At 47.2% G+C, this 27,426-nt stretch overlaps 2 protein-coding genes across 2 annotated transcripts in view; both read left to right on the forward strand.

The window, feature by feature from the left end:
- FYB1 (FYN binding protein 1) overlaps window positions 1-13,810 on the forward strand; it is a 51,657-nt gene extending 37,847 nt beyond the window's left edge. Inside the window, exons 15-18 of the mRNA XM_056847795.1 lie at window positions 794-956; window positions 7,119-7,152; window positions 13,602-13,633; window positions 13,770-13,810. Coding sequence (XP_056703773.1) covers window positions 794-956; window positions 7,119-7,152; window positions 13,602-13,633; window positions 13,770-13,792 — 252 coding nt within the window. The 3' untranslated portion in view covers window positions 13,793-13,810. The remainder of the gene's footprint in view (window positions 1-793; window positions 957-7,118; window positions 7,153-13,601; window positions 13,634-13,769) is intronic.
- A 10,212-nt stretch (window positions 13,811-24,022) lies between these two features.
- The window catches only part of RICTOR (RPTOR independent companion of MTOR complex 2), an 84,707-nt gene continuing 81,303 nt past the window's right edge, over window positions 24,023-27,426 (forward strand). The window contains exons 1-2 of the mRNA XM_056847792.1: window positions 24,023-24,091; window positions 24,247-24,294. Coding sequence (XP_056703770.1) covers window positions 24,043-24,091; window positions 24,247-24,294 — 97 coding nt within the window. The 5' untranslated portion in view covers window positions 24,023-24,042. The remainder of the gene's footprint in view (window positions 24,092-24,246; window positions 24,295-27,426) is intronic.

Consider the following 27,426-nt stretch of genomic DNA (forward strand, 5'->3'; position numbering starts at 1 on the left):
TTGTAACGTCTCTTCCACTTACCCTCCCCCACCGCTGCCACCACGTTCCTGTTTGCAGCCTTTAAGATAAATTCATCAGCTTTATGGATGTACACCTCATGCATCTGATGAAGGGTGTCCCAACTGACAAAAGCTTATGCTGGAGAAGATTTTCTCAGTCTCTAAAGTTCTTCTGGACCCGTTTTATTTATTAACTCAGCTACCCATCAGGAATGATCATATCCTACTTGTAATACCAAACTGGACACTGATGTATGGAAACGGCAGCTTAGATATATGGCACCTCGGACATCTATGTTTTAGAAGTCACTGTTTTCAGAATAACAAAAAATATATAATTGGTTATGTTAACTTTGTGTGCATTGCAATCAACTATATCAACGGGGGGGGGGTCTATCCGGAGAGCTCCCAGCAGCCCCCAGAGACCATCTGGGGCAACAAAACCGTTTCACAGCTTTTGCCAGCTTATTCCACCCCTCCCCCCCCCGTTCCCATTCTTGAAGCAATGCTGCAAGGGTGAAGCAGAGTCACTTGGGCTCATATTTTTAAAAAGAAAATGTAATTCTTTTGCCTTAACCTTTTCTTTTTTTACTATATTGGAAAATGCACTGGGTGCCAACAGGGGTGTCTTGGTATAGATGCTGTTCATAAAGTAATATTGCTATCAAGTCTTCTTCTTCTTCTTTTTCTTCTTCTTCTTCTTCTTCTTCTTCTTCTTCTTCTTCTTCTTCTTCTTCTTCTTCTTCTTCTTATTATTATTATTATTATTATTATTATTATTTTACCTTCACAGTTTGAAGGCGACATTCGAGTGCTGTACACGACAACCATCATGCAAGCATCCTCTCCAAAGAAAAAAGCTTCCAAAGACTTACTGGTGAAACCCGGAGACTCTGTTGATGTTATAAAAAACATAGACAATACTAAAGTCCTGTGTAGGAACGAAGAAGGAAAATGTGAGTAAATAAATACGGGGACGGCCTTCTCCCCCGCCCTTCTGCTTTCTCTCTTAGTGATGCACAGATGCAAAGAGACTTTGGGAGGGAGGGGCTGTGGCTCATTGGCAGAGCTCACACTTTGCATGCAAAAGAGCTAGGGTTCCCACCCTCTAGATGGGACCTGGAGATCTCTTGGAATTACAGCTCATCTCTAGACTAAAGAGATCAGTTCTTCTGGAGAAAATGGCTGCTTTGGAAGGTGAACTCTATGGCATTATACCCTGAGGACCCTCCCCTCTCCAAACCCCACCCCCACACCAGCCTCCACCTCCAAATCTCCAGGAATTTCCTAACCTGGAGCTGGCAAACCTAGGGGCATTTGTGTGTGTGTGTGTGTTAAGTGCCATTGTTGCTTCTGGTGACTCTATGAATTAATGACCTCCAGAAAGTCCTATGGTTAACAGTCTTGCACAGGTCTTGCAAACTGAGGGCCATGTCTTCCGTTATTGAGTCAATCCGTCTCATGTTGGGTCTTCCTCTTTTCTTGCTCCCTTCAACTTTTCCTAGCATGATTGTCTTTTCCAGTGACTCTTGTCTTCTCATAGTATGGCCAAAGTATGATAGCCTCAGCTTAGTCATTTTAGATATCTAGGGAAAGTTCAGGCTTGATTTGATCTACAACCCCCTTATTTGTGCTTTTGGCAGTTCACGGTATCCGTAAAACCCTCCTCCAAAGGACAGTTTGTTGCCCATTTCTGCTCCACCCAGTGGCAGCCTGGTCTTTTAGAGCGTTAGGAGTGTGGAGTGGGCTGGTGACCTTTCACTTTATTTCTTCACAAAGCTCTGAAGGCATGGAAGCAAACCTGTTCCCTGGGACATGGAGAGTAGTGGGTCTCCTGTCACTTCAGCCTTTATCCTTGGGCTAAAAGCCTTGAATAGTAGACAGATTCCAGAGGGATAGCCCTCTCAACCTGCGGCAGCCAAAACGACAGAGCCTTCTGGCACCCCAAAGGCAAACAAACATATTTTGGTGTAAACCTTTGTGAACCGTGACTTACTTCGTCACATGCAAGATAACATGCATTGGCATACTTGGGAGATGGCACTTCTTGTCCATGGTTCTATCCAGTCCAGGTGTCTGTGAATCCCTTTCCTCTGATGGGGGAAACTACACATTATACAAAAATAGGTGTAATGAAATGTCAACATTTTAATGAGAAAAAAATGAAAAGCAGGAGGTGTAAGTTTGCCAGGACCGAATTAGAACCCCTGCTGTGTCATGGAAGCTTGTTGGTTGATGTTGGGCCAGCCACACACTCAGCCTGTGAGGAGGAGGAGAAGGAGAAGAAGAAGAGTTGGTTTTTATATGCAGACTTTCTCTACCACTTAAGATAGAATCAAACCGGCTTACAATCACCTTCCCTTCCCCACAACAGACACCCTGTGAGGTAGGTGGGGTTGAGAGAGAGTGACTAGCCCAAGGTCACCCAGCTGGCTTCGTGTGTAGGAGTGGAGAAACAAATCCAGTTCACCAGATTAGCCTCCGCCGCTCATGCGGAGGAGTAGGGAATCAAATCCGGTTCTCCAGATCAGACTCCACCACTCCAAACCACCACTCTTAACCACTACACCACGTTGGCTCTCAAAGTGTAAAGTGCCATCAAGTCACAGCTGACTTTTGGCAGATCCAGCAAGGGACTTCCAAGGCGAGTGAGAATCCTAAGGAGACAACAAGAATATTTGTTGTGTGTATGTATGTGTTAAGGTTTACTGGGTTGGGAAATACCTGGAGACTTTGGGGGTGGAGCCAGGGAAGGGTGGGGTTTGGGGAGGGGAGGGACCTCAGCAGGGGACAATGACATAGAGTCCACCTAGGGTTGACAACCGCCAAGTAGTGGCTGGAGATCTCCTGTTATTACAACTGATCTCCAGCCAATAGAGATCAGTTCCCCTGGAGAAAACGGCTGCTTTGGCAATTGGACTTCATGGCATTGTAGTCCGTCCTCTCCCCAAACCCTGCCCTCCTCAGGCTCCGCCCCAAAAATCTCCTGCCGGTGGCAAAGAGGGACCTGGCAACCCTAAGCCCACCCTCCAAAGCAGCCATTTTTTCGAGGGGAACTGATCTCTCTTGTCTGGAGATCAGTTGTAATAGTGGGAGATCCCCTGGAAGTTGGGCAACTCTGTGTGTGTGTGTGTGTGTGTGTGTGTGTGTATTTCCAGTGCATGCTTTTCTTCAGAGAAGTTATATATCTTAATTCTCAAGAGAAATGCATTTTCCCCAGTTTTGTGGGGGGTTTCTTTGTCAAGCATTATCTCCAGAAACTTGTAAAATTCTCCGTCTGTTAAACAAGACAAGAGTTTTCTTTTTGCTTTGTTTGTAATTCCTAGGAAACCAAAAAATACAAATATATTCCTCTTGAGGTCAAAATATCTAGTTTCTGTGAAAAAGAGCATGCCAGTTTGTGACATAAGATAGCTTGGATTTTTACAAGAAATAGCCTCATATTTGTTGCACATTTTCACCCTTTTTGCTGGGTGCTGCCCCACTTTTTTGCTCCAGGTCAGCCACACCCACACCCTCATGGAAAACTATTTCGATCCCCCCCAACATACTTCGCATTCCTCTGATAGTGAAACTAGTGTCAGCAGCTGCCGCTTGTCCATCTACAGAAGAAAGGGGACAGCCCCACCTTTCCTTTCGAAGGCCTGAACATCTGTCTTGGCACCTTCCAAATAAATTGTTTGCAGATGAAACTGCATTTTGAATCCCACCCTTTCCCAAAGGCTCAGCGTGGGTTACGGCATTTGAAAACCAGCAAACACAAACCCGTCACTACCAACCCCTGACCACCTTTCAGCTCAGTCTAGGAAAAAACAGGGAACAGAGTTGCTGATTATTTCTACTGATGTGTTTTTTGACAGCACCCTACACATCCAAGGGTCATTTTAAGGGATTGGGGGGAGTCTTTTATATTATGCACCTTTTGGAGCTATTTTATTATTAATAATAATAATTATTAATAATAATAAATAATAATAATGGCAGCGTTGTATTATTAATAATAATAATAACGCCAGCATGGTGTAGTGGTTAAGAGCGGTGGTTTGGATCGGTGGACTCTGATCTGGAGAGCCGGGTTTGATTCCCCTCTCCTCCACATGAGCGGCGGAGGCTAATCTGGTGAACCAGGTTGGTTTCCCCACTCCTACACATGAAGCCAGCTGGGTGACCTTGGGCTAGTCACACTCTCTCAGCCTCACCTACCTCACAGGGTGTCTGTTGTGGGGAGGGGAAGGGAAGGTGATTGTAAGCTGGTTTGACTCTGCCTTAAGTGGTAGAGAAAGTCAGCATATAAAAACAAACTCTTGTTATTGTTATTTTTATTGTTATTACATTTTATTTATACCCCACCCTTTTCCAGCAAGGCCGGGCTCAGGGTGGCTTACAACATAGTCAATAATAATAAATATACAAATATAAAATTTAAAATACATAATTCTAAAACTATCATACTTATCCAATCATCCCAACTTTGCTCCATGACATATGTGACACTAGCAGTTTCTGCCCCCCCCCACCAGCTTTTGTTCACACGTCATAACAATTTCCAATTACTAGGGTTGCCAGGTCCCCACTTAACTTGGGCGGGAGCTTGATATCATATGCATGGTGTGAGCTGGCAACCATGTTTTAACCCACATGGACTAAACATTTCTACATAAAGCCACACAAAACAAAAGGCTTTTATATATCTTTTACCTTGTATAACATGTATATAGATATCAGGATGTGTATTATAAAATTGTTTTATGTATGACCACCGAGGAAAGCCTATATGAGGCCGAAACGCGTTTGGTCTAAGCTTGGTCATTTTATTTATTGACATAACTGAGTATGTATTGTTAATATTTGTTCATGCTTTTTAGGTAGCCTACATTGTAGGCCCAGTGTTTTTAACATATATTTGTGCACAATATAATAAAAATAGATTTATTTGTTTATATTTATGTAGTATCTAGCTCAACCTCTTCGGTTTCCTTCCAACAACTACTTTATTTCAAACAAACATTAATATGGGTTTTATTTAAGGGAACTGTCAACTTAGCCTTGAGACAAAACTTCTTTTTTAAACGTGATGTTGAGCGGCCTTGGCACTGAAAATCGATAAGTTGCTCTAACAGATTTGCTAATGGCTAAGATTATCTTTGTGAGAGACAGGAAAGGGGAATAGAATTACTAGATATGAGCTCATTTCCCCAGAGGTGTTGTAGTACAGTTGCGGTATTGTCCCTTGTTGAAGGGGAAGCCTTCCTGTCTTGAAACGAATTACAGGAACTCAGGTTTCAAAGGCCACCAAGGGAGTTGTATGATCAGGTTCCGAATGTCTGCCTTGCAGTTTTTAAAATGCCCCTACGAGGAAGGAAAGTGCTATTCATTATTCTTTTATTCAGAAGGGAAACTGAGTCACAAAGGCTACAATGCAAAACCCAAGGACAGTCCACTTAAAAGTCAGGTTGTTGATTCTGGCCACTTAGTGGAATATAATGATGCCAAAGAGGCAAGAGACATTCTAGAATTCGAACATCAAAACCGGATATTATTTGTGCATAAATGTAGTGGTGACATTAGCCCTGGACGCATGTTGCAGTGAATGCATGTACATCCTGCATGGACATGCGTACATCTGTTTGCAAGGAAGAGCTAACATGTTCACTTTACAAATGATAATGGGGACCTGGTTTTGGGTAAATGTGCAGATTCAATCACACATTTAGTTGTACATGCACTGAATGTAACATGAGAATTACTCAGTGCATGTATAAATAACAATAAAGTGTGCACTGTACACAGATTGTATGTGCTTTCATTGTAACTTGTATAATGTCACTATACTATGATATCCTATCCTATATAATACAGAAACAGCAGCTTTGCTGTAGGAAGGCATCTAGGGGTGTTCATTCGGGAAAGCCAAACCGGAAAAAATGGCGGTTTAAATTGTAGTCGGCAATCCCAATCTTAAAAAAGCTGAAAAAAATGGCTTTCTCGGGATCATTTTGAGATTGCCAGCTACAGCAGTAGAAAGGGAAGAGAACCCTTTAAAAAGAAAAAAAACCCCACTTCTGCACATTCGTGGTGGATTCTGCAGGGCTTTAACATTAACCCCTCCCTTTGGCTCCATTATAGCCTATGAGGACTCTTTCCAGGGCTATAGGGGCTGTTTTTTAAGGTAGAGGCACCACATTTTCAGCATAGCTGCTGGTGACTCTCCTTATAAGAACTCCCAAGTTTGTTAAAGATTCAGTCAGGGGGTCCAATTTTATGGGCTCCCAAAGAAGTTGCCCCATCCATCCTCCATTGTTTCCAATGGGAGAAAAATGGGGGCCCATAAAATTGGACCCCCTGACTGAGGGGGGACAGAATAAGGAACTAATATTGTTGATTCAGTTGGTCTGAGCTGCTTATGGGAATAAAGGGCTTGCCCATGTGATATCTGTTAATTAGAGCTATGTCTGGAGGGTTTGAGGAACTGTTGAGGGAAGCCATGAGCCATGCAAAATGCCCCATTAAAAATTTTAAAAGCCTGTGAAAGGTTTTTTAAAGGCTGTGGCTGGGAAACGGCTTTGGAGACGCCGCGGTAGCACCTCGGTCACACCGTCCCCAGCTGCCAAAAGGTCAGGAATGGGCTGTGAGTCTTTCCCAGTGCAAGCCTATACAAAGTGGGCTTAGAAAGGCTATAACTTCGTTTAGGATTGCACTTCAAATGACAAAACACTGATAACTATGCATGTATGCATCAGACCTTTATCTGATTCCTAGGCATAGCAGTAGAAAGTCGAAATAAATATTCCTAGGATGAGGCATTAACTGATTTTTACTCAGTTCACAGTGCTGTTCTAAGAAGGGTTACATCCTTTTAAGGCCATTGACTTCAACAGACTTAGAAGGGTGTAACTTAGATTTGTGCACGTAAATAATGTATATGCCTTACACAGACCTAAATTCATGGTCTTGATTCCTGCCAAATTCCAACAAATTTCATAGGGTCAGGATTGCAGCCAAACATGTCATTTGGGGGTTATATGGTATGTTTCCTTCTTTCCGTCTCATGGTTCTCTCTAAGTTGAGAAGACATGTAGCAACTAAAGCTGAATATAAATATGTATTTTATTTTACAGATGGCTATGTTCTCAGAAGCTGCTTAGTGGATGAGTAAGTGCTACTTTTTAAAACCAAAATCTTAAAGCTTCTTATGTTGTAGACCATTTCCCAAGGCTTCTTGAAACAACAGTTACTGTCTTTAAGGTGTGATAAACAAATGATTCTTTCCCCCTATGAAATGCTTTTTAAGAATCTGGTTGTTGTGCAAACAAATGTATTTCTCACTTTTGACAAGGAAATAGTTGACCATGGCTAATCTTCATGTTCAGCATTCTTGGGTTTGATGGTAGTGGGCGTAATCAGTTTGGCAGTGAAATGTCTACTGGCTGTTCAAAAGGGCGGGCTTTATTCCTGGGCAGCTCTTATCCAATAGAGTTAGCTTGGGACAACTCGTAAGTGGTTTGTGCCCAATCTCTTATTCTTCACGTTTTATCTTCAGAAATATCCTTTCTAAACCATATAACTGTGCTTAGGTTTACGGTCCTAATTTGGGAGTGAATCCCTTGGGACTAAGTGGTACTTTTCCCCAAGTAAGCATGCACATAATAGTTCTTCAAACCACATGTGAGAGATCCCCCTCTCTGAGTTTGCTTCTCCAAATCAGTTGCTCAGACGTTGATACAGAGACAATAGATTTATTGAAGCCTTCAGGAGATGAGACAGGCACAGGTAGAAAGTTGCAAGTGAGGGGCTATACGGGTTTACAGAATATATTGACTCCAGGGCACTGGGGCACTGGGGTTCACACTTATTGTTATGGGAAGTTACAAGCTTGGCATAATACAAAACATCAGACGGATCCCAGGAAGTCTGGTGCGGCTATCACACTTCCAAGGCCGCACCGGCCTGAGGGAGTACTGGCAGGAAGAACAGCGGGGGGGAAGATACATGGGCCATCAGGCCTGGCGCCTGAGACCAGAAGGTGTGAACTGCTTTTACGAGTTCACTGATAACACCGCAGGTGATGGAAAGCAGAGACACAAAGACAGAGACCCTCACATTCTGCCCCCCTTAAGGCCCCCCTCCGAGAGGACGAGGCTTATCGGGATAAGCGAGGTGGAATTCTCGGACCAAGCGAGGAGCTGCCATGTGGGGTGCGGCCACCCATTCGTCATGAGCGGAGCCAAGGTTTTTCCAGCGAACAAAGTAAAACAGTTTCCCTTTCTTCCATTTGGAATCTAAAACCTTGGATATTTCCAAATGAGTATCCCCTCCTACTACGGTAGGAATCTCATGAGCGGGAGGGGGGTGGAACTGGGGAGCTGCTACATAAGGTTTGAGGAGGCTTATATGGAAGACTGGATGAACTCCCTTGAGAGTCTTAGGGAGACTCAGTTCCACGGTAACCTCGTTGATTACTCTGGTAATGGGGAAAGGTCCTACATAACGGTCGCTCAGTTTTTTGCAGGGGCGAAGAGAGCGGAGGTTTTTGGTGGACAGATAGACTTGCTCCCCCACCTTGAGTTCCCATCCCGGAGACCGGTGTTTGTCTGCTTGTTCCTTGTACTTGCTTTTTGCCCTTTCCAGATTTTTGAGCAACCATGGCCAGGTGGATTTAACCACCTGAATCCACTCCTGAAGATCAGGGGTAGACTGGAGCTCTGGCGAGACGGGGGCAGAACCGAAAGGGCCAAAATCCGTCCCGTATATAACTTGGAAGGGACTAAAGCCGGTAGAGGAATGAGGCGCATTGTTGTACGCATATTCGGCAAATGGCAGCAGGTCGACCCAGTCGTCCTGGTGGAAATTTACATAGCAACGCAAATAACATTCTACTACCGCATTTACTCGTTCCGTTTGACCATCCGTTTGGGGGTGATAGGCGGAAGAAAGGCCCTGTTCCTCCACTCCCATTAACTTTAGGAAAGCCCGCCAGAATTTGGCAACAAACTGGACCCCCCGGTCGGAGAGGACCTTCCTCGGGATCGAGTGTAGCCTGAGGACGTGCGTGATGAATAGTTTAGCTAAGCCCTGGGCTGAAGGAAGACCTGCACATGGAACGAAATGAACCTGTTTGGAAAAGAGGTCTGTGATAACCCAGAGAACCGTTTTCCCCCGACTTGGAGGTAGGTCGGTGATAAAATCCATGGCGATGACTTCCCAGGGACGGGAGGGGTTCTCAAGCGGTTTGAGAAGCCCCGGGGGTTTTCCCATCCGTTTCTTGGCTGTGGCGCAGGTGGGGCAGCTGCGCACATACAACTCTACATCAGATCTCATACCGGGCCACCAGAATTGCCTTCGAACCAGGTGAAGCGTTTTTATGAAACCAAAATGACCCGCTAGCCTGGCCCCATGTACAAGTCCCAATACTTCTTTGCGAAGGGAAGATGGGACATATAGTTTCCCCCCTTGCACCCACCAAGTGTTGGTTCGTTCCAAGCCAGTGGGGAGGAGATGGTGCTCCTCCTCCTGTAAGGAGGCGTCCCGGAGTCGCTGTTGGAATGCTTCCGGGATACCTTTGAGCGTAGGGGGGGTCTCCGGTTGGCGGGCTTGGGATCGGGTGGTGACGGCCAAGCCAGGGACTTCCCCTCGCTGTTCGGGAGTGAACAGGGAGTCGACGGGGCGATCGAAATCGTTGCGATACTGGGGAAGTCGTGACAAAGCATCAGCTAGGGCATTTTCTTTGCTAGGGACATGTTTGAGGGTGAACCGGAATTTTGCAAAAAATTGGGCCCACCGAATTTGTTTGGCATTGAGTTTTCTAGCTCCCTTGAGAGCCTCAAGATTCTTGTGATCTGTGCACACTTCGAACGGCAGCTCGGCCCCCTCCAAGAAGTGTCTCCATATGGTAAGGGCATGTTTGACCGCTGCTGCCTCCTTCTCCCAAATGGCCCAGTTGATTTCGGACTGGGAAAACTTCTTGGAGAAGTAGGCGCATGGCCTCAGCCGTCCCCCCTCATCCCTCTGCAATAGGGCCCCGCCCATGGCTACATCCGAGGCATCCACCTGCACCACGAAGGGCTTGGTGCAATCCGGGTGAGCCAAAACGGGTTCGGATGAAAAAAGTAGCTTTAAACGTTCAAAAGCTTGCTGGCACTGGGGAGACCATTGCAGACGGGCTGAGGGGAGTGCGGCGCTAGCCCCCCTGTCCTTGGTACGCAACAGGGCAGTGAGGGGAAGCGCAACTTGGGCAAAGTTGGGAATGAAATTCCGGTAAAAATTGGCAAACCCCAAAAACTGTTGAAGTTGGCGGCGGGTAGTGGGGGTTTCCCAGTCCCGCACCGCCTGGACCTTGGCGGGGTCCATTTCCAACCCTTGGTGGGAAATCACATACCCCAGAAATGTAATAGAAGGTTGGTGGAATTCACACTTGGAAACCTTAGCATACAGTTTGTGCTCCCGCAGCCGCTGGAGCACTTCTCGCACTAGGCGCACATGTTCTTCCATGGTCTCAGAGTAAATAAGAATGTCATCGAGAAATACCACCACCCCCCGAAACAGTAAATCATGCAAAACTTCATTAATTAATTGCATAAAGACACTCGGAGCCCCCGAAAGTCCGAACGGCATGACCAGGTACTCAAACATCCCAAAACAACTGGAAAAGGCCGTTTTGGGTTCGTCTCCTTCTTTGATGCGAATGCGGTGGTAGGCTTCTACCAAGTCCAGTTTGGTGAAGATTCGGCCCTCCTTTAATTGTGCTAGAAGGTCAGGAATAAGAGGGAGGGGGTAAGCATTAGACTGGGTGACTGCGTTCAGTCTGCGAAAGTCAATACACAGTCTTAAATCTCCCGTCTTTTTCTTTACAAAGAAAGCTGGGGCTGAGTAAGGAGCCTTGGAGGGGCGTATGAAACCTCTCGCCAGATTGACATCCAGATAGTCTCGCAATACAGTCTTTTCACTAGGGCTCATGGGGTAAACCTTTCCCTTAGACAGTTTGCCTTCCCCTACAATCTCGATGGCACAGTCCGTTTCTCTGTGGGGAGGCAGTTCGTCGCACTCTCTAACATCGAAAACATCAGTAAACTGCGAGTACTCAGAGGGTAATTGAGGAGAGACTGGGGCGGGGGACCCTACCAGTGCGGCAGCTGGAGTTCTGAGTACCCGTTCCTTGTCATGCAACCCACAGGGGTTTTCGGGGAAGGAAAGCACCCGTTTAACCCAATCAATGGAGGGATTGTGTCCCCTTAACCAGTTCATCCCTAACACCACAGGGGTTACAATAGGGGCGATGGTGAAATACAACCGTTCCCAATGTTCCCCCACGGACATAATCACGGCTGCAGTTCTGTGGGTCACCGGGCCCCGTTTAAAGTCACTCCCGTCCATTTGGGAAAAACGGAGGGGTCCCGGAAGCCGCTTGCGCCGGACACCCAACTTCTTGGCAGTTTCCTCATTTATCATGGTGCGGGCACACCCCGAGTCGACCAACGCGGGGACCTCTAACGGGGGACCCCCTTTGGGTAGGGACAGATGAACACGTACAAATACATTGTCCTCTTGGGCGCTTACCATCGGTGGAGCTCCTTGCACAACGATAGGGACGGTCTGCTGCGGAGCCCCCTTTACAGCAGACCGACGGCGTTTTTTGCCGGCTGTTCCCACTCTTCCTCCTCGCTGGAAGAGGGGGACGGGGTGGTGGCTTCCGGGGAGCCGTCCGAATCAAAGACGGTATTTGTAATCCGGGACCCCGATGGGACCGTAGAGTCGGATGCCCCATCCTGGGGGCGCGCGTGGAGAGCGGAGGGTGCGCCGGAGCGCCGGCTCAGTGGTCCACTTCTGCGGCGAGGCTGGCTGTCGGCGGCCGGTTTCGTCGGCTCGGCCTGGGTTTGGCGGGGGGGGGTCGGACGGCCTGAGCGAGAGGGGCATTGCGATGCAAAGTGACCCTTTCCCCCGCAGATCAGGCAGACGCCGGCCTCGAACCGCTTGCGGCGTTCCGCGGCCGAGAGACCCCCACCACCCCCTTGCCGGAGTTCCCGGCCACGGTCACCTCGGGGCCTGGGGTCTCGCCCAAGCCGTTGCTTGGACAAGTTCAGGAGTTGTTTGCGATTCTCGATGTCAGCAGCATGACGAACCCAACCTTCCACATCCGGGGGGTTCCCTTGCATGAAGGCCCAATGTTGGAGGTCTGGGTTGAGACCCTCCCTGAAACATTGTACCAAGGTAGCTTCACTCCAGTCCAGAATTCGGCTAGCCAGTGACTGGAACTCACTTGCATACTGCGCCACCGACTTAGTCCCTTGGCGCAGTTGCATCAGGGAGGCTTTAGCCCGCTCACCCAGAGTCGGGTCCTCAAAACGGTTTCGGAGTGCTACCATGAACTCGTCCAGGGTTCGCAGCACCGGCGAGCGGAGTTCATACTGCAACACCATCCAGGCAGCCGCCTCCCCTTGCAGTAAGGAAGCCACGTACTGCACCCGGGACTCCTCAGAAACGAAGGTTCGGCCTTGTTCCCGCATAAAAATGTCTACTTGGACCATAAAAAAGGTCAACTGGTCTCCCGACCCGTCATACGTGACTTTCAGGTCCCGACGGGCCGGGGGGGCAGGGGTTGCGGGCGGAACTACCGGCGCCCCGTCTGGGGGAGCACCGGCTGGAGGTTGCAACTTCAGCGCATCTAGGGTCGTGGCCATCTCACCCATTACGCGTTGCATGGTCTCCATCTGCTCCTGCATAGCCCGGCGGTCTTCCTGCCACTGCTTTCGTTCTTCCTCCATGAGGGCCTCTTTGCGGGCCGGGTCCCCTTCGAGTCCCGTGCTGGGGAAGGCCAACCGGCGATCCTTCGCCGCAGTCCGCGAGAGCGACCAGCCCTTGGGAGAGTCCAGCCAATAAGTAAGCCCCCGGGGACGTTCGTCCCGATCTTGGTCGGGGGCGCGACCCTTCGGTTTCTTTGGCTTGGCTCCCTCCTCCTTCGGGTCCGGCTTCTCCGGCTCGTCCGGTTCCTTGGGGGCATCGGGGTTAGGGGTGGTGTCCTCGTCGGCTGACATTCTGTCCAAAGCGGTACAGCTGCAGTCCGAGAGGCAAGGACTTGCAACTTAATGTGAGAGATCCCCCTCTCTGAGTTTGCTTCTCCAAATCAGTTGCTCAGACGTTGATACAGAGACAATAGATTTATTGAAGCCTTCAGGAGATGAGACAGGCACAGGTAGAAAGTTGCAAGTGAGGGGCTATACGGGTTTACAGAATATATTGACTCCAGGGCACTGGGGCACTGGGGTTCACACTTATTGTTATGGGAAGTTACAAGCTTGGCATAATACAAAACATCAGACGGATCCCAGGAAGTCTGGTGCGGCTATCACACTTCCAAGGCCGCACCGGCCTGAGGGAGTACTGGCAGGAAGAACAGCGGGGGGGAAGATACATGGGCCATCAGGCCTGGCGCCTGAGACCAGAAGGTGTGAACTGCTTTTACGAGTTCACTGATAACACCGCAGGTGATGGAAAGCAGAGACACAAAGACAGAGACCCTCACACCACACTACCAAAATTTGGAATATTTAGAGTAATACATAGGAAAGTAACTACATGATTGTTGGTTTTTGTCTCCAAATTTTTAGTGATGATGATATTTACGACGATATCGCTGAAGGTAAATTACACATTTCAAAAATGGATTATAATAACTGGGCATGAAATAAATTGAAGCCCTTGGAGATTTGCTTTTATTTTCAGTATATAGGCAATTGTCAAACTACAATGATGATCTTTTCTTTTTGCTCCTGTAGACTGTATATATGACAACGATTAGCTGAGATTTTCTTCCAACATGAATGTCGTCTTTTCTGGATCCTCCAGCAGGTTGATACCAGGGTGAAACTTTATTAGACACACTGGCGGTTCCCGTTTCCAATCTAGAAGGCATTGAGAGGTTGCTGGGCTATATCTCTGCTTTCCTTGATTGTGTCCAAGAGGTAGACCTCTGAACCATTTCCCTAATCAGTCAATACAGAGGAAAAATTGATAAATCATTGGGGTAGTCATCTGGTTTTCCTTTTGCAAACTGTTTCTGTTTACTAAGGGTATACTCTCAAACATTCCACAGATGAAAATCAAGGATTTTGTGCATTTATAACACTGCTGTTGTCACACCAAGATCACTGCATGAGGCCTAAGGCACCAATCTACCCCATTTCACTTCATATCTGTTCATTCATTCTTCAATAGTGTGTCCTGGTTTCTGAAGGAGATTGTCACCATTTTGTTTCCTTTTTAAAAAAATCAATATTTGATCTTGCCTCACCTCTGCCCCAAAAATCTCCCACCAGAGGAGAGGGGGGACCTGGCAAGCCTATCTCCAGCTGATAGAGATCAGTTCCCCTGGAGAAAATTGCCTCTTTGGGAATTGGACTCTATAGCATTGAAGTCCCTCCCCTCCCCAAACCCCACCCTCCTCAGGCTCCACCCCAAAAATCTCCAGGTATTTCCTAGCCCAGAGCTGGCAACCCTAGGTACAAGGGAGAGTTTCTTCTTTGGCTCAAAGTAAAATCCAAACTGTAGAAGAATTTGGGGGGGCATAATATTCAAATCAAATATAAGGTAAGCATTACAAGTTGCTGAGATTTGTAGTGCAACCCATGGAATTACAAACTTTAGCGACATTGCTGGTAGACTCCCAGAACATTTGGGTCTTAGGGACCCTGGAGAACTACTGTTCCTAGAGATCCTGATGTCCATGATACTGCTAGGCCTGCCCATAGAAGCATCCTCAGACCCAGAATTAATGGGAACTGTAGTTTCTCTGGACTATGGACCCAGAAGCAATATTCTTCTAAAGGCAAACTAGAGAAAAAATAAAGACAAAAAGATTTTCTGGGGGCAGTTACCAAATATGGATTACCCCCAATAAATAGGAATAAATTTGACTGTGCAACCACACATCCTCTCTTTTCCTCTGATCTATTTCTTCCTCCAAAGTAAAAATAACAACAAGCACTTTGAAGTGAATTGTTTACTATTTAAAATTTCAGATGTCTTTGGGAAGGTTAGCATGTGGCTGTCTTGACTGAAGGAGCTTTAAAGTAGAATATCAAGGACCTTCTTCCTGCCTATATCTATTGTAAGGTATAAAAAAACAGCTTTCATCATTGCTAAAGACCATCCTTGCATAAAATCCTTGTGCATATTGTTCAGTACTTTGCAGGGATGATTCCCATTCAATTATAGTTTATTCAGCGGATAACTCCAGGCTTCTAGCAGTGGCAATGAATGTTGAAGACTCCATGACATATTTCAAATGACATTATAGTTTCAAGAGTAAATGGGCAGGCGCGAGCACACACGTGCATAGCTCTGTCGGTTAGAATCATAGAGTTGGAAGTGACCAACAGGGTCATCTAGTCCAACCCCCTGCACAATGCAGGAAATTCACAACTACCTCCCTCTCACACACCCCAGTGACCCCTATTCCATGCCCAGAAGATGGCTAAGATGCCCTCCCTCTCATGAACTGCCTAAGGTGATAGACTCAGCATTGCTGACAGATGGCCCATCTAGCCTCTGCTTACTGGTTAATCAACAATATGGCGCATAGCTCTGTTAGTTAATCAACAATACTATGTATTCACTGTTCAGGAGTGGTTGTGGCAGGGACAGACTAAATCCAGCTTCCTTTCTCCCTCATCCAAATGGCTGATTAGCACGATCACTGATTTATTTGAAGAGGGGCCAAGGCTCAGTGGTAGAACATCGACTTGGCATGCAGAACGCCCTTGGTTCAAACCCTGGCAACTCGTTAAAAGGAGACAGGTAGTTGGTGATGTGAAGGACCTCTATTTATACACAGCTATAGCTGCTATACCTGATTTGGAACCACACATTCAGAACCTGTTTGAAAGTATAATATTCTTCTGTCTAGGAGTATGTGTGCAGAAGACCCCAGTGGGATTAAGGGATGTGTAGTCTAACACATAAGCAAAAAAAAAAGTTTTGCAGAAATTAAGTTATAGTATAATGGCAATCGATCGATACAAGTTCCTGGTCATTGTTCTGGTTTTTAATTAAACAATCATGAATGTAATGTATGTATCGTAAAAGAAGCTTTTAATTTCATACACTGTATTCTATTAGTTCTCTGACTAAGCTGTAGTAGGCACATTGTTATGCAACAGTTTTTAAGAATTCTATATTTTTGTTCTAAATAATTTTTCCCTCAAATGTATTATGATCTGTGAAACATTAAAGATCTTATCGGTTTTCTAATCTTTAGCAACCTGATTATGGATTTGTTTGTTCCTCGACATGTGTCCTTACCACGTTCATCCTATTGCTTCTTCTAGCGAGTACAGCAAAGCCATCTGAAAGAGAAAAGGCACAACATCAGAGTTTGGCAGACATAGATACCAGTCAGTGGAGACCAGCAGCAGAACTTTATTTATTTAAAATATTTCCACCCACAGAAAAGGGAGCAATCAAGTCACAAGGGTGAATCAGCTGCATACAGATGCCATTTATAGAGTATTTAATCTCAACAGTAATTGCCTCTGTAAATCCAGGGCAGTGGTACACTGCATACTACATTTGTGGAAACCTGGTGGGGAAACAACAAAGACTGGATGCAACAGGAGAGCAAATAGCTACTTCCTTCCTTTCTTTCAGCTACCTAAGAAGTCACCACAGCTAGGGTTGCCAGCTCCGGGTTAGGAAATACCTGGAGATTTTTGGGGCGAAGCCTGAGGAGGGCGGAGTTTAGGGAGGGACTTCAATGCCATAGAGTCCAATGGCCAAAACGGCCATTTTTTTCTCCAGGTGAACTGATTTCTATTGGCTGGAGATCAGTTGTAATAGCAGGAGATCTCCAGCTAGTACCTGGAAGTTGGCAACCCTAACCACAGCAGATGAGGCCCAGATGCCAGGTAAATAGTCTAAAGTAGTGGTTCCCAAACTTTTCAGGCCACCGCCCCCTTGGTTCCACAAACTCACCCGCAGTGCCCCCTACCCTATAAAAAGCATTATTCGTAATAGGGATTTGCATGACACACTAAAGAAGATAAGAAAAATAAAAATTTAAAACTAACAATTAATTGCACATCTATTCAAAATCAAGTTAAAACTTTTTAGTTGAAATTTATTCAACAAAACGGAAAAACTTGATCCAGTGGTCCCAGCTCTTCAAAGTCTGGAAAGAAATTCTGATAGTTTCCACCAGATTTGCCAGCATTGATCTATTGTAAATGAGTGAACAACACAGTTGAAGGGGCCCACCTCTAGCGTCCCCTGCTGTCCTCTTGCCTCTTAGTGCCCCCCTAGGTAATCCCACTACCCCCCAGGGGGTGGCACTGCCAGTAGGACAGGGGGCCACAGGAAGGAAACAAGGTCGGAAGGGGGCCATGGTCGGAAAAAGGTTGAGAGCCACTGGTCTAAAGGGTAACTGAGAATCAAGCCTGCAGCTCCGCCTTGCCCTTCCTTAGCTCGAGTATCCCAGAAAGCTGTGGGCTTGGAATGGGTTTTAAGTACAATTACGGAACATCCTTGCCAATCAGCCTGGAGGGACCAGGACTCTTATGGTAAAGACCAGGGATCCCCCAAAGTGGTGTCTGTGGGTGCCATAGCACTCGCCAATCAAAGCAAAGAGCCAGTTCTGGCTGTCCTCCACTTCAGTGGTGTAAATGGTGCTTCAGAAGAGCCCAAGAAGCATCATCTTTAAGTCTGCACCATAATACAGCTATTTGGAAACTGTGGCCTCCTGGATAGGAGGAAGCTTGGCTTGGTTATCTCCCAGCATTTTGTAGAACCTTCCAATGGTTTCGATTGGTCCCTCCCCTGATAGCAGCCATTTTATTGTGGCACCCATGACCCATTCTCTAAATTCCGAAAGTGCCTCCTGGGTTCAACAAGACATACATAAAAGGAACAAAAAAACCCCTGGTCTTAGAACCAGTTCTTCAAGTGCACTGAGAATCCATCATGGCATAAATCTCAGGAAACTGCAGTGCTTCAACTGCTTGCTGCTCCACACCCATTTGATACTCACTACTCTGCTTCCGTCTTGAGAAAGTCAACATATGCCTGGTCTACACTTGTATTTCAAAAAGCCTCTTTGCCATAGATTTCTGACTTTCTATAGAAAATGAGGATCCATTATAATTAGTGGCAATGGTGTCATAACAAGTTATAAGCCTCGACAGAGAGAGTGAGGTTTGGTGTGTGTGAGAACAAAATTCAAAGATTATTTAAAACATGAGGAGTTCTGTCATAGCTCCCTTCTGCCAATCAAGCATGAAACACGTAAACCTAGCCTTTCCTTTTCAGAGACATTTTTTCTTAGGCCGCTTCTCTGCAATTCACTCTAATTGCTGGCACACTGAGCACAAATTCAGTTTTATCCCCATCCAAATTCTCCAATCTCAACAATAAGCCCCCGTGCAGAGGTTTGAGAATTCGGATGGGGGAAATGTGCATCTAGACAGTGGCAAATCCAAGGCAAAAAACCCCATGCATAAATGGCCATAGTTCTTCTGAACCTATCTTTCACAAAACAGTTAAGGGTTAATCTTAGAGCCTTTCTGTTGTTATGCATCTTTGCCTTCTAGGCAAATTTGTATCTGCCCCCCCTTTCTCTCTTCCTAGATTGAGGACCCCCTGTGTACATATATGAATCAACCAAAATAGCTGGAGACCAACAATAGTTTTTTTTAAGTGAGTTGAAAGTGGATCAACAGTGCAATCCTATGCAGAATTACTCCAGTCTAAGCCCATTGAAATGAATGGGCTCAGACTGGAGTAACTCTCCTTAGGGTGGCACTGTAAGAAAGGCTTCATTTTCAATTTTTGGTTTGTTCCACTGTAGGAGTATCCAAAAAGGTATATACTTGGGGGTTGAAGCTGCAGTGGGAGTGCACTCATATATTAAATTTTATCCCCTATGACAGTGATGGCGAACCTTTTCGAGACCGAGTGCCCAAACTGCAACCCAAAACCCACTTTTTATCGCAAAGTGCCAACACGGCAATTTAACCTGAATGTGGTTGCTAACTCCAGGCCGGGAAATTCCTGGAGATCTGGGGGACAGCGGAGTTTGGGGAGGGAACTGATCTGTGTAGAGTGACGGTCAGTTGTAATCCCGGGAGATTCCCAGGCCCTAACTGGAGGCTGGCAATCGTGTGTGTGTGTTAAGTGCCTGTGAATCAAAGTCCTCCAAAAAGTCCTATCTTTGGCAATCGTACCAGGGGAGGAATCCCTGCGACGGTGGGAAAGCAAGGCGACATTGCGGTGTTACCTCAGGATTGCCCACTTACTGCAGCCTCGGGGAAGTTGGCCAGGCCACGCAAGCAGCAGCAGTTCTGGGTGAGAAGCGAGGGCGGAGGTTGCCCTGGCGGGACTCCTCCGCCGAGGGCAGGGCTGGGGGCGGCGCAGGCAGCTGGAGCCAGCTCCAGTCTCGCCACCACTTGCACCGTGCGGGACAGACACTGGTGGCGCAAAGCAGAAGTGGCACGGCGACTCCTGCTTGAGGAGAGCCCGGACACATCGCCAGTCATCCCGGCCGGTCCCGGTGCCTGGTAGGTGGCCGCAGCAAGGTTGCCCTGCACTGCCAAGGGGGAGAGAGAGGGAAGCTTGCAGGCGCCCCGGTGACGGCGAGAGGACCCGGGAAGCTCAACTTTCTCCCCACCCACCCCTCACCTCGTGGCTGCCAAAAGAAGGAAAGGAGAGAGGGCTCTAAGTGTCCCCTCTGGCACTCGTGCCATAGGTTCGCCACCACTACCCTAGGATGTGCTTAGAGGACACTGATTCAGCACATACATAGGCAGAAAATCACTGTGCACTTTGCTGATTGGTCGGGGACTTGTGATGTCATGAACTCACCTCCTCCTTTACCTGTGAACAGTTTTTCAACTCTGTAAGAATTTAGTGTTAAATAATGACAACGACGATGATGATAGGCAAACAAGCGTTAAATCAGATAAACCTGTAAGCGTTTTTTTAAAAGCCAGATAGCCTGCAGGAAGCATGGGGGTGTGAACTGAGTGAGTGTTCAGTTTGCTCAAAATTATTATAGAAACACTGTGAAGCTGGGCTTACTGTACAAAAAAAAGGGGGGGGTAGAACCTTAATGAGTCTTCTTTAAGGTTCATTCATATGCATCCTGAGTCATCACTGGTCAAATGGGTTTTGCAGGTTTTGGAAACATTACGAAACCTGCCTACAAAATCTGTTTGCCCCCAAATAAGTGGGATGAATAAAAACATCAAAAGCAGTGACCAGTTCAAGGTACTTTGTCGTCCCAAGCAAGGCAGAGGTCAGATTCAGCTGGCAGTAGAGTTGCCAACCTCCAGGTACTAGCTGGAGATCTCCTGCTATTGCAACTGATCTCCAGCCGATAGAGATCAGTTCACCTGGAGAAAATGGCCGCTTTAGCAATTGGACTCTATGGCATTGAAGTCCCTCCCCTCCCCAAAACCTGCCCTCCTCAGGCGCTGCCCCCAAAACCACCCGCCGGTGGCGAAGAGGGACCTGGCAATCCTAGATGGCAGTGATAATGGATGCAAGAAGTGACGGCAGCCTCATCTCCAAAGGCCAATGGCTTAGAGCAAACCAAGCCACTGCAGTAGTGTAGTAGTTAGACTAGGGTCTGGGAGCCCCAGGTTTTAATTCCTACTCTACCATGGAAACTTGTTTTGATTTATTGGATTTATAGGCCACCTTTTCCTGGCTAAAGCCAGGCTCAGAGCAGCTCACTACCTTGTAAAACAATTTAAGACCTTGGGCCAGTTACAAACACTCAGCCAGACCTGCCTCACAGGTTTTTTCTGAGGATAAAATGGAGGAAAGAATGATGTAAGCTGCTTAAGTACCATTGGGGAGAAAGGCACGACACAAATGAATAAAACAAAGTAAACAAAAATAAATAAAGCTTGCGTTCCTTGGAGAGCTTTGCTAGAGAACTGGCCCTGACAGTGAGCCCCTTTTTCAAACAGCCTTCAGTTATCTGAAGAAACAAATGTCTGTGAATTTTAGCTGCCATGACTGGTTATTAGCAAGCATGAAAACAGTTCCATTACTGTACTCAGGCAAAAAAAATATATATTCTGAGTGTAAACAGGAAGTAGATAGATGTTTTTCAAAGAAAAACCAGTCACTTTTCAGAGTAAAACCACACCCTTAGAAGTGTGAAACTTTGCTCATACTATTATACTTAAAAGTTGTGGATTGAATTTGGCAGTTCCCATGTGTTTTAAATGCTTCTTTTTGCATGGTATATATAGCAGGCTACATTTCACGCAGCTTTTAATTTTTTAAAAAAAAGCTTGCTAGGCATATGTCAAATATGGTAACAATTTATACATGGGCTATGCTGCCATTAAAGAATCTACAGATGCCATGGGCTAGAGGTCCCACGGATGCCATCAGAGGACAAAGATCTCATGTGCTGATTGTCAGAGCAGGACAATTGTTCCCCAAGGCAAACAATGCAGAATATCTTGTAAAGCATTCCTTCTGAAGTCCACTCACAGATCTTAAGGATCCCGGAGGTTCATGTGGGAGAACGCTTTCCTGCAGTGTTTGAAACTTTTATAGCTATTGGCTGTAACAGTTCTGATTGGGGTTACTGTAATTGAAATGAAAGCTCTTTCTGTTGACAGCTGTGTTATTATGGAATGCTGACAAACATTCCAACTGCGTGGAAGTGAAAAGCATGCACGCTTTCCTGTCAGCATACAAAGTTTAAATGGCTGTGGGAGATGGGCCATGACATGAAAGCTGGGACTAATACAGAGAGTATGAGAGTTATACGTGCGACAAAGTGGCATGTGAGTAGATGTGTGCGAGTGAAGGGGTACATGTGAACAATGAGATGTGCGCTTGTGACGGAGATGTAGTAGGGAGGAAATGTCTTTGCAACCCTTTGCTGAGGATTGGCTTTTCCCTTCCCATGCCAGGTACTTTACAAAGCTTGAACAAGGCCAGAAGTATGGGCCTGTGGCTCCCAGCCTGTGCCTTCAGATAACCCAACCAGTCCACGACCAGCCCAAGATATAATTGTCCATAGTGCACAGGGATTATAACCTTAGTTTGCTCTGCAACAGCCAGAACTAAGGCATTCTGTTCAGGGGCCCAGACTTCAGAATGGTTTGTCGGAATGGGTGAGGCCGCCTTTGTCCCCTGCTTTTCAGAAAGCGCACGAAAGCATTTTTACTCCTGAGAGCTTTCTGCGGCCTAACCATTGAGAAATTATTGTTGGGAAGATTTTGCTACAAATTTGCCTGTATATGTTCAAACTCTTCCATTTTTTTTCAAATTTTTATTGCGACTAGCTGTTGCCTGAATTAAACACATGTCCAGTTGCGCCTTTAAATATTATTCCCCATTTTATTTAGTATGCTTTTATCCCAGGAGCTCAGAGTGGTGCATGTCATCACCCATTTTACCCTCCTAACAAACAACCTTGTGAGGTAGGTTGTGTGCTGTCAAGTCACAGCTGACTTACGGCAACCCAGTAGGGTTTTTCGAGGAAAGAGACTGACAGAGGTAGTTTGCCATGTAGGTTAGGCTGGGAATATGTGAGTGGCTCAAGGTCACCCCGCCAGCTTCCATGGCAGAGCAGGGAATCCGTACTCGGGTCTCCCAGTTCCCAGCCCAGCACTCCAACCACGACAGTGAGCAGCATGCTTTCCTAGCTCACGTTAGCCTGTCACTAGCAGTAGAAAAGAGCAAGTCCAGTAGCACCTTAAAGCCTAACAAAATTTCTGGGAGGGAATGCGCTTTCATGAGCCACAGTGAGCTGCGGCTCACGAAAGCTCACACCCTGCCAGAAATTTTGTTAGGCTTTAAGGTGCTACTGGACTCCTGCTCTTTTCTAATAAGAAGAAAGGCCCTGCTGGATCAGACCAAAGGCTCATCAAATCCAGCAGTCTGTTCACACAGGGGCCAACCAGGTGCCTCTAGGAAGCCCCCAAACTGCAGCAGCACCATCCTGCCTGCGTTCCCCAGCACCGAAGATAATAGGCCTGCTCCTCTGATCCTGGAGAGAATAGGCATGCATGATGACTAGTATCCATTGTAACTAGTAGCCATGGATAGCCCACTCCTCCATGAACATGTCCACTCATAAAAATGTAAGAAAAACCAGACCCATCAAGTCCAGCAGTCTGTTCACACAGGGGCTGCCCAGGTGCCTCTAGGAAGCCCACAAACAACTGCAGCAGCACCATCCTGCCTGCGTTCCACAGCACCTGATATAATAGGCCTGCTCCTCTGATCCTGGAGAGAAAAGGCATGCATGATGACTAGTATCCATTGTAACTAGTAGCCATGGGTAGCCCTCTCCTCCATGAACATGTCCACTCATAAGAATGTAAGAAAAGCCATGTTGGATCAGACCAAGGCCCATCGAGTCCAGCAGTCTGTTCACACCGTGGCCACCCAGGTGGCTCTAGGAAGCTCCCAAACAACTGCAGGAGCATTGTCCTGCCCGTGTTCCAAATCACCTAATATATTTGGCCTGCTCCTCTGACCCTGGAGAGAACAGGTGTGCATCATGACTAGCATCCATTTCGACTAGCAGCCATGCACAGCCCTCTCCTCCATGAACATGTCCCCTCCCCTCTTAAAAGCCTTCCAAGCCGGCAGCCATCGCCACATCCCCCTTCTCCCCCCCCCCATCCTGGGGCAGGGAGTTCCACAAACGAACGCTTTCCTAGCATCAGCGCTGGTGAGTCGGCGCCGCAGTCCTCGCGCCTTCTTGCCTTGAGCTCCGGGTGCGTGTGTGGAGGGAAGGCGGCTTATCGCTGTTTCCCGATCAACAAACCCCGATGCCCCAAAATATAAAAGGCCAAGCAAGGGCGCGGGGGCGAGGCGACCCGACTCCTTCCGGCCTCCCCCTCTCCGCCGGCCGGCCCTGGGTGTCGCCCTCCGCCTGCCCTTCCCCTCCCCTCGGGAGACCGTTGAGGGGACCAACGGCCGCAACGGCCGCCGCCGCAATCAGAGGCGAGAACGGCGATCCCGGCCCCGTCTTCTCGCGAGACCGGGCGAGGTTTCCGGTGTTGTGACTGCGGGGCCGTAGACATGGCGGTGAGCCTCCGCGCCCGCTCGCTGAGGCACCTCCGCATCCGAGGTGAGGGGGGCCCGGCCTTGCCGGGGAGGAGAGGAGGTGGGGGGGGTTCCCCTCTCGCCCCACCGGGGCTCCCAGCCCCCCGCCGCGGTCTCTGCTCCCGTCTCTAACCTCCCTTTCCCCCCCTCCCTCCCCTTGTCTCTCGTCCCTTCTCACAGGCCGGAACGACAGCGGCGAGGAGAACGTCCCCCTCGATCTCACCCGAGGTAACGTGAGGGGGGGGGAGGAGGCCCCTGCGGCGGGGGGGGGGACCCCGTAGCCAGCGCCTCCCTCGCGCCGTGTTTGTATGGGCTCGGGGAAGGGAGACCCCCCCGCCCCCGCCCCCAAATCGGGGTTCCCTCGCCTTAACGATTGGGGCGGGAGGGGAAGGAGACTGAAAGGTGGGGCTCGGCTTCGTCCTACCCTCCCAGCCTTTCTCCGCTGGGGGGGGGGGTTCTGCCCTCCCCGCCCCCTAAGTCCTATGCATGCTTATGTGGCATGAAGTCCCGTGGAACCCAGTGGATCTTAATCCCGGGTGTGGGATCTGGCTGCGGTCCGTAAGCCCCGCTTCAGTTTCAATGGCCATTTATTCATGGGAGGTTTTGCCTTGGATTTGCCAGTCTTTAGACGCACTTTCCCCCCATCCGTATCTTCAAAACTCAACAATAAGCCCCCATGCAGAGTTTTGAGAATTCTGATGGGGAAAATATGTATCTATAGAATGGCAAATCCAGTGCAAAACCTTCCATGAATAATATTTTAATGAGTCTTCTGGGGAGGGGGGGGATGCTCAAGATTGCTCTGTGTGCCTCTCACCTCTTTTGCCCTTTCCTCCCCATTGACTGGTTTGTACTGTGGTGTTAGTAACTTGGTACAGAGAGCGAGAAATCAGCACATACACACACACACACACCACGTTTGCTAATTTTATCGTGTCTGGGGGGGAGTATTTTACATTTGTGAAATGAAATAATTCGGCTCTGTGGTTTGAATGGGGGGAAGCAAGCGGGAGGCGGTCTGCCTTGCAGCCCTCTCCCCCGGCCACCTCTATGCAAGTGGCGGAATATAGGGAGATGAGAAACCTAGCAGGTCGTTGCTAAGCCTTAAGGCAGCGGTGGGGTGGCGTTGTCTCACTCTGGTGCGCTGTTTCCTGCGGCGGGCTTGACATGGGGAGTGGGCGGGGGGGGGAGCATGGTGAGAACAAGCATCTAATGGGTTACTGGCAGGTATGTTCTCTCCACCCCCAGACTTGTTTTTGTACAGCTTGCCCTGCTGCGGGTTCATTATTTACCGTCTGCTGGCTGCAGATGGGGCTGTTAACAGCGTTTGGGCTTTTCAGTAGCTTGTGCATTGGTGTAGCCAGCAGTATGTAAATTCCAGCGGCCTTTCCTATGGCATCCTGTTCCCTCCTACGCTCTCGGCTTGCAAATTGATTCTGGGTTGTCAGTGATCTGCTCAGAAATAGCCGATCACTGCCTGAGCTCCTTAATACTTATGGATGAACTCATGCCTCCTTGTCTCCATAGGCAAGCTAAATTCTAACATGACTGGATGTAGCCCTTAAGACACAGCAGTGGGATTTCTCATAATGGTGACATGTTCGAAAAGCCTTTGAATGGTTCCTGTATTTGCTAAAGCAGTTTGCTTCATGTATACACATACATTCTCCTTTCCTTATTGGAAAAGTACAGCGCTGGCTTGAAATATGCAGTGCATTCACTAACAATGACGCTGTGTACATCTAAAACAATTTAGTCTGTGTTGGCATTGGGAGTAATTTCTTTGCTTGGTTTTACTTTTGTAGGTTCAATTATTTGTCTGTGGTTACAGTAATCAACATAGTAGCTATGCTTGTTTTAGGTACAGTGTGGTCCCCAGAGTCCGTGCGGCAGGTAGTTAGATGACAAACAATTTTGTATACTTATATAAGTGTTAAAAATTGATGTATATTCATAAGACAGCAATGGAGTAGCTTAAGCAGTGACAAGGTAGTGTGTGGTGCAAAGGATAACAGAAAACTGAGCGTCAAACATATTGTTAACCGGGTACCACTTTTAGAGTAATGCGTATGTTTTGCTGGGTCCTGGCTGACATCTGCGTGGGAAGGTCCATCAGAATGTTACTGCAGTGGTGTAGGACTCAACCATAGGATAGCAGCTTCCATGTGAACACCTAATACAATTTTGTTCCTGTTTAGAAAACTACGCGCAGTGTAAAATGGAAAGATTTATAGACTAGGACCATAAGTCAAAATGAGTCTGCTAGGTCCCCCCACCCCCGCAAAAAAAGTGCTGGTTTATATAATCTGCCTTTTTTATTTAGATGGAGGGAGGGAGCTTAACCAGTATATTTTGTGTTTGGAAAACTTTGCATTGTACCCACTGCATATTTTCTACATTTATTGAAGTTCCCTAAGAAGGTCCTTAAGGTGGGATTCTGTGCCAAGATCTCTTGTGTTACTTCTGTTTGTTCCCTTGGAAAATGGGAAATGATGGAGGTTGTACATAGTTCTGTTTGAGGCTGATAAGCTATAGAGAATTTTGTTACCTATTCAAGGACTTGTTGTGGACATTAACACAATGTGTGCACCTATATGAGCTTTTTCTCTTATGTATTAAGAAAATAAGAAAAAAGCCTTGTTGGATCAGTCCAGTGGTCCATCCAATCCACAATCCTGTCTCACACAGTGGCCATCCAGTTATTCTGGAGAGCCAATAACCAAGCATGGAGGCCGAGGCCTTCCCCGCTGTTACTTCCTGGCAGTAGTATTCAGACCTTTATTGCCTCTGAATGTGGAAGCGCCCTTTAGTCACCCTGGATCATAGTTACTGATAGACCTATTGTTCATAAATCTGTCTAATTACTTTTAAAGCCATGTATGGCTGTGGCCATCACTAACTACATCAGCTGTCAGCAAATTCCACACTATATTCGCTAATGGTGTAAAGAAGTATTCCCTTTTGTGCATCCTCAATCAACTCCATATCAACTTCACTGGGTGCCCCTGAGTTCTAATATGTTAAGAGAAGGGGGGAAAGTTCTCTGTCCACTTCCTTTACACTGTGCATATACATTTCTGTCGTCCCACCCTCCCCCATTGTCTCTTTTCCAAACTGAAAAGTTCCAGATGCTTAAGCCTTTGCTCATAGGAAAAGTGCTCCTTAATTATTGGGGTTGCCCTCTTCTTCGCCTTTTTTCAGCTCTACAGTGCGCTTTCTGAGATACAATGACCAGATCTTCACGCCAAATTAGGCCACACCATAGATCTGTACAGGGGCATTATAATATTTGCTGTTTTATTTTCATTCCCTTTTCTAATAATGAGAGCCCCGTGGCACAGAGTGGTAAGCTGTAGTGCT

The sequence above is a fragment of the Euleptes europaea genome, chromosome 4 (assembly GCF_029931775.1).
Source record: "Euleptes europaea isolate rEulEur1 chromosome 4, rEulEur1.hap1, whole genome shotgun sequence".
Classification (NCBI taxonomy): Eukaryota; Metazoa; Chordata; class Lepidosauria; order Squamata; family Sphaerodactylidae; genus Euleptes; species Euleptes europaea.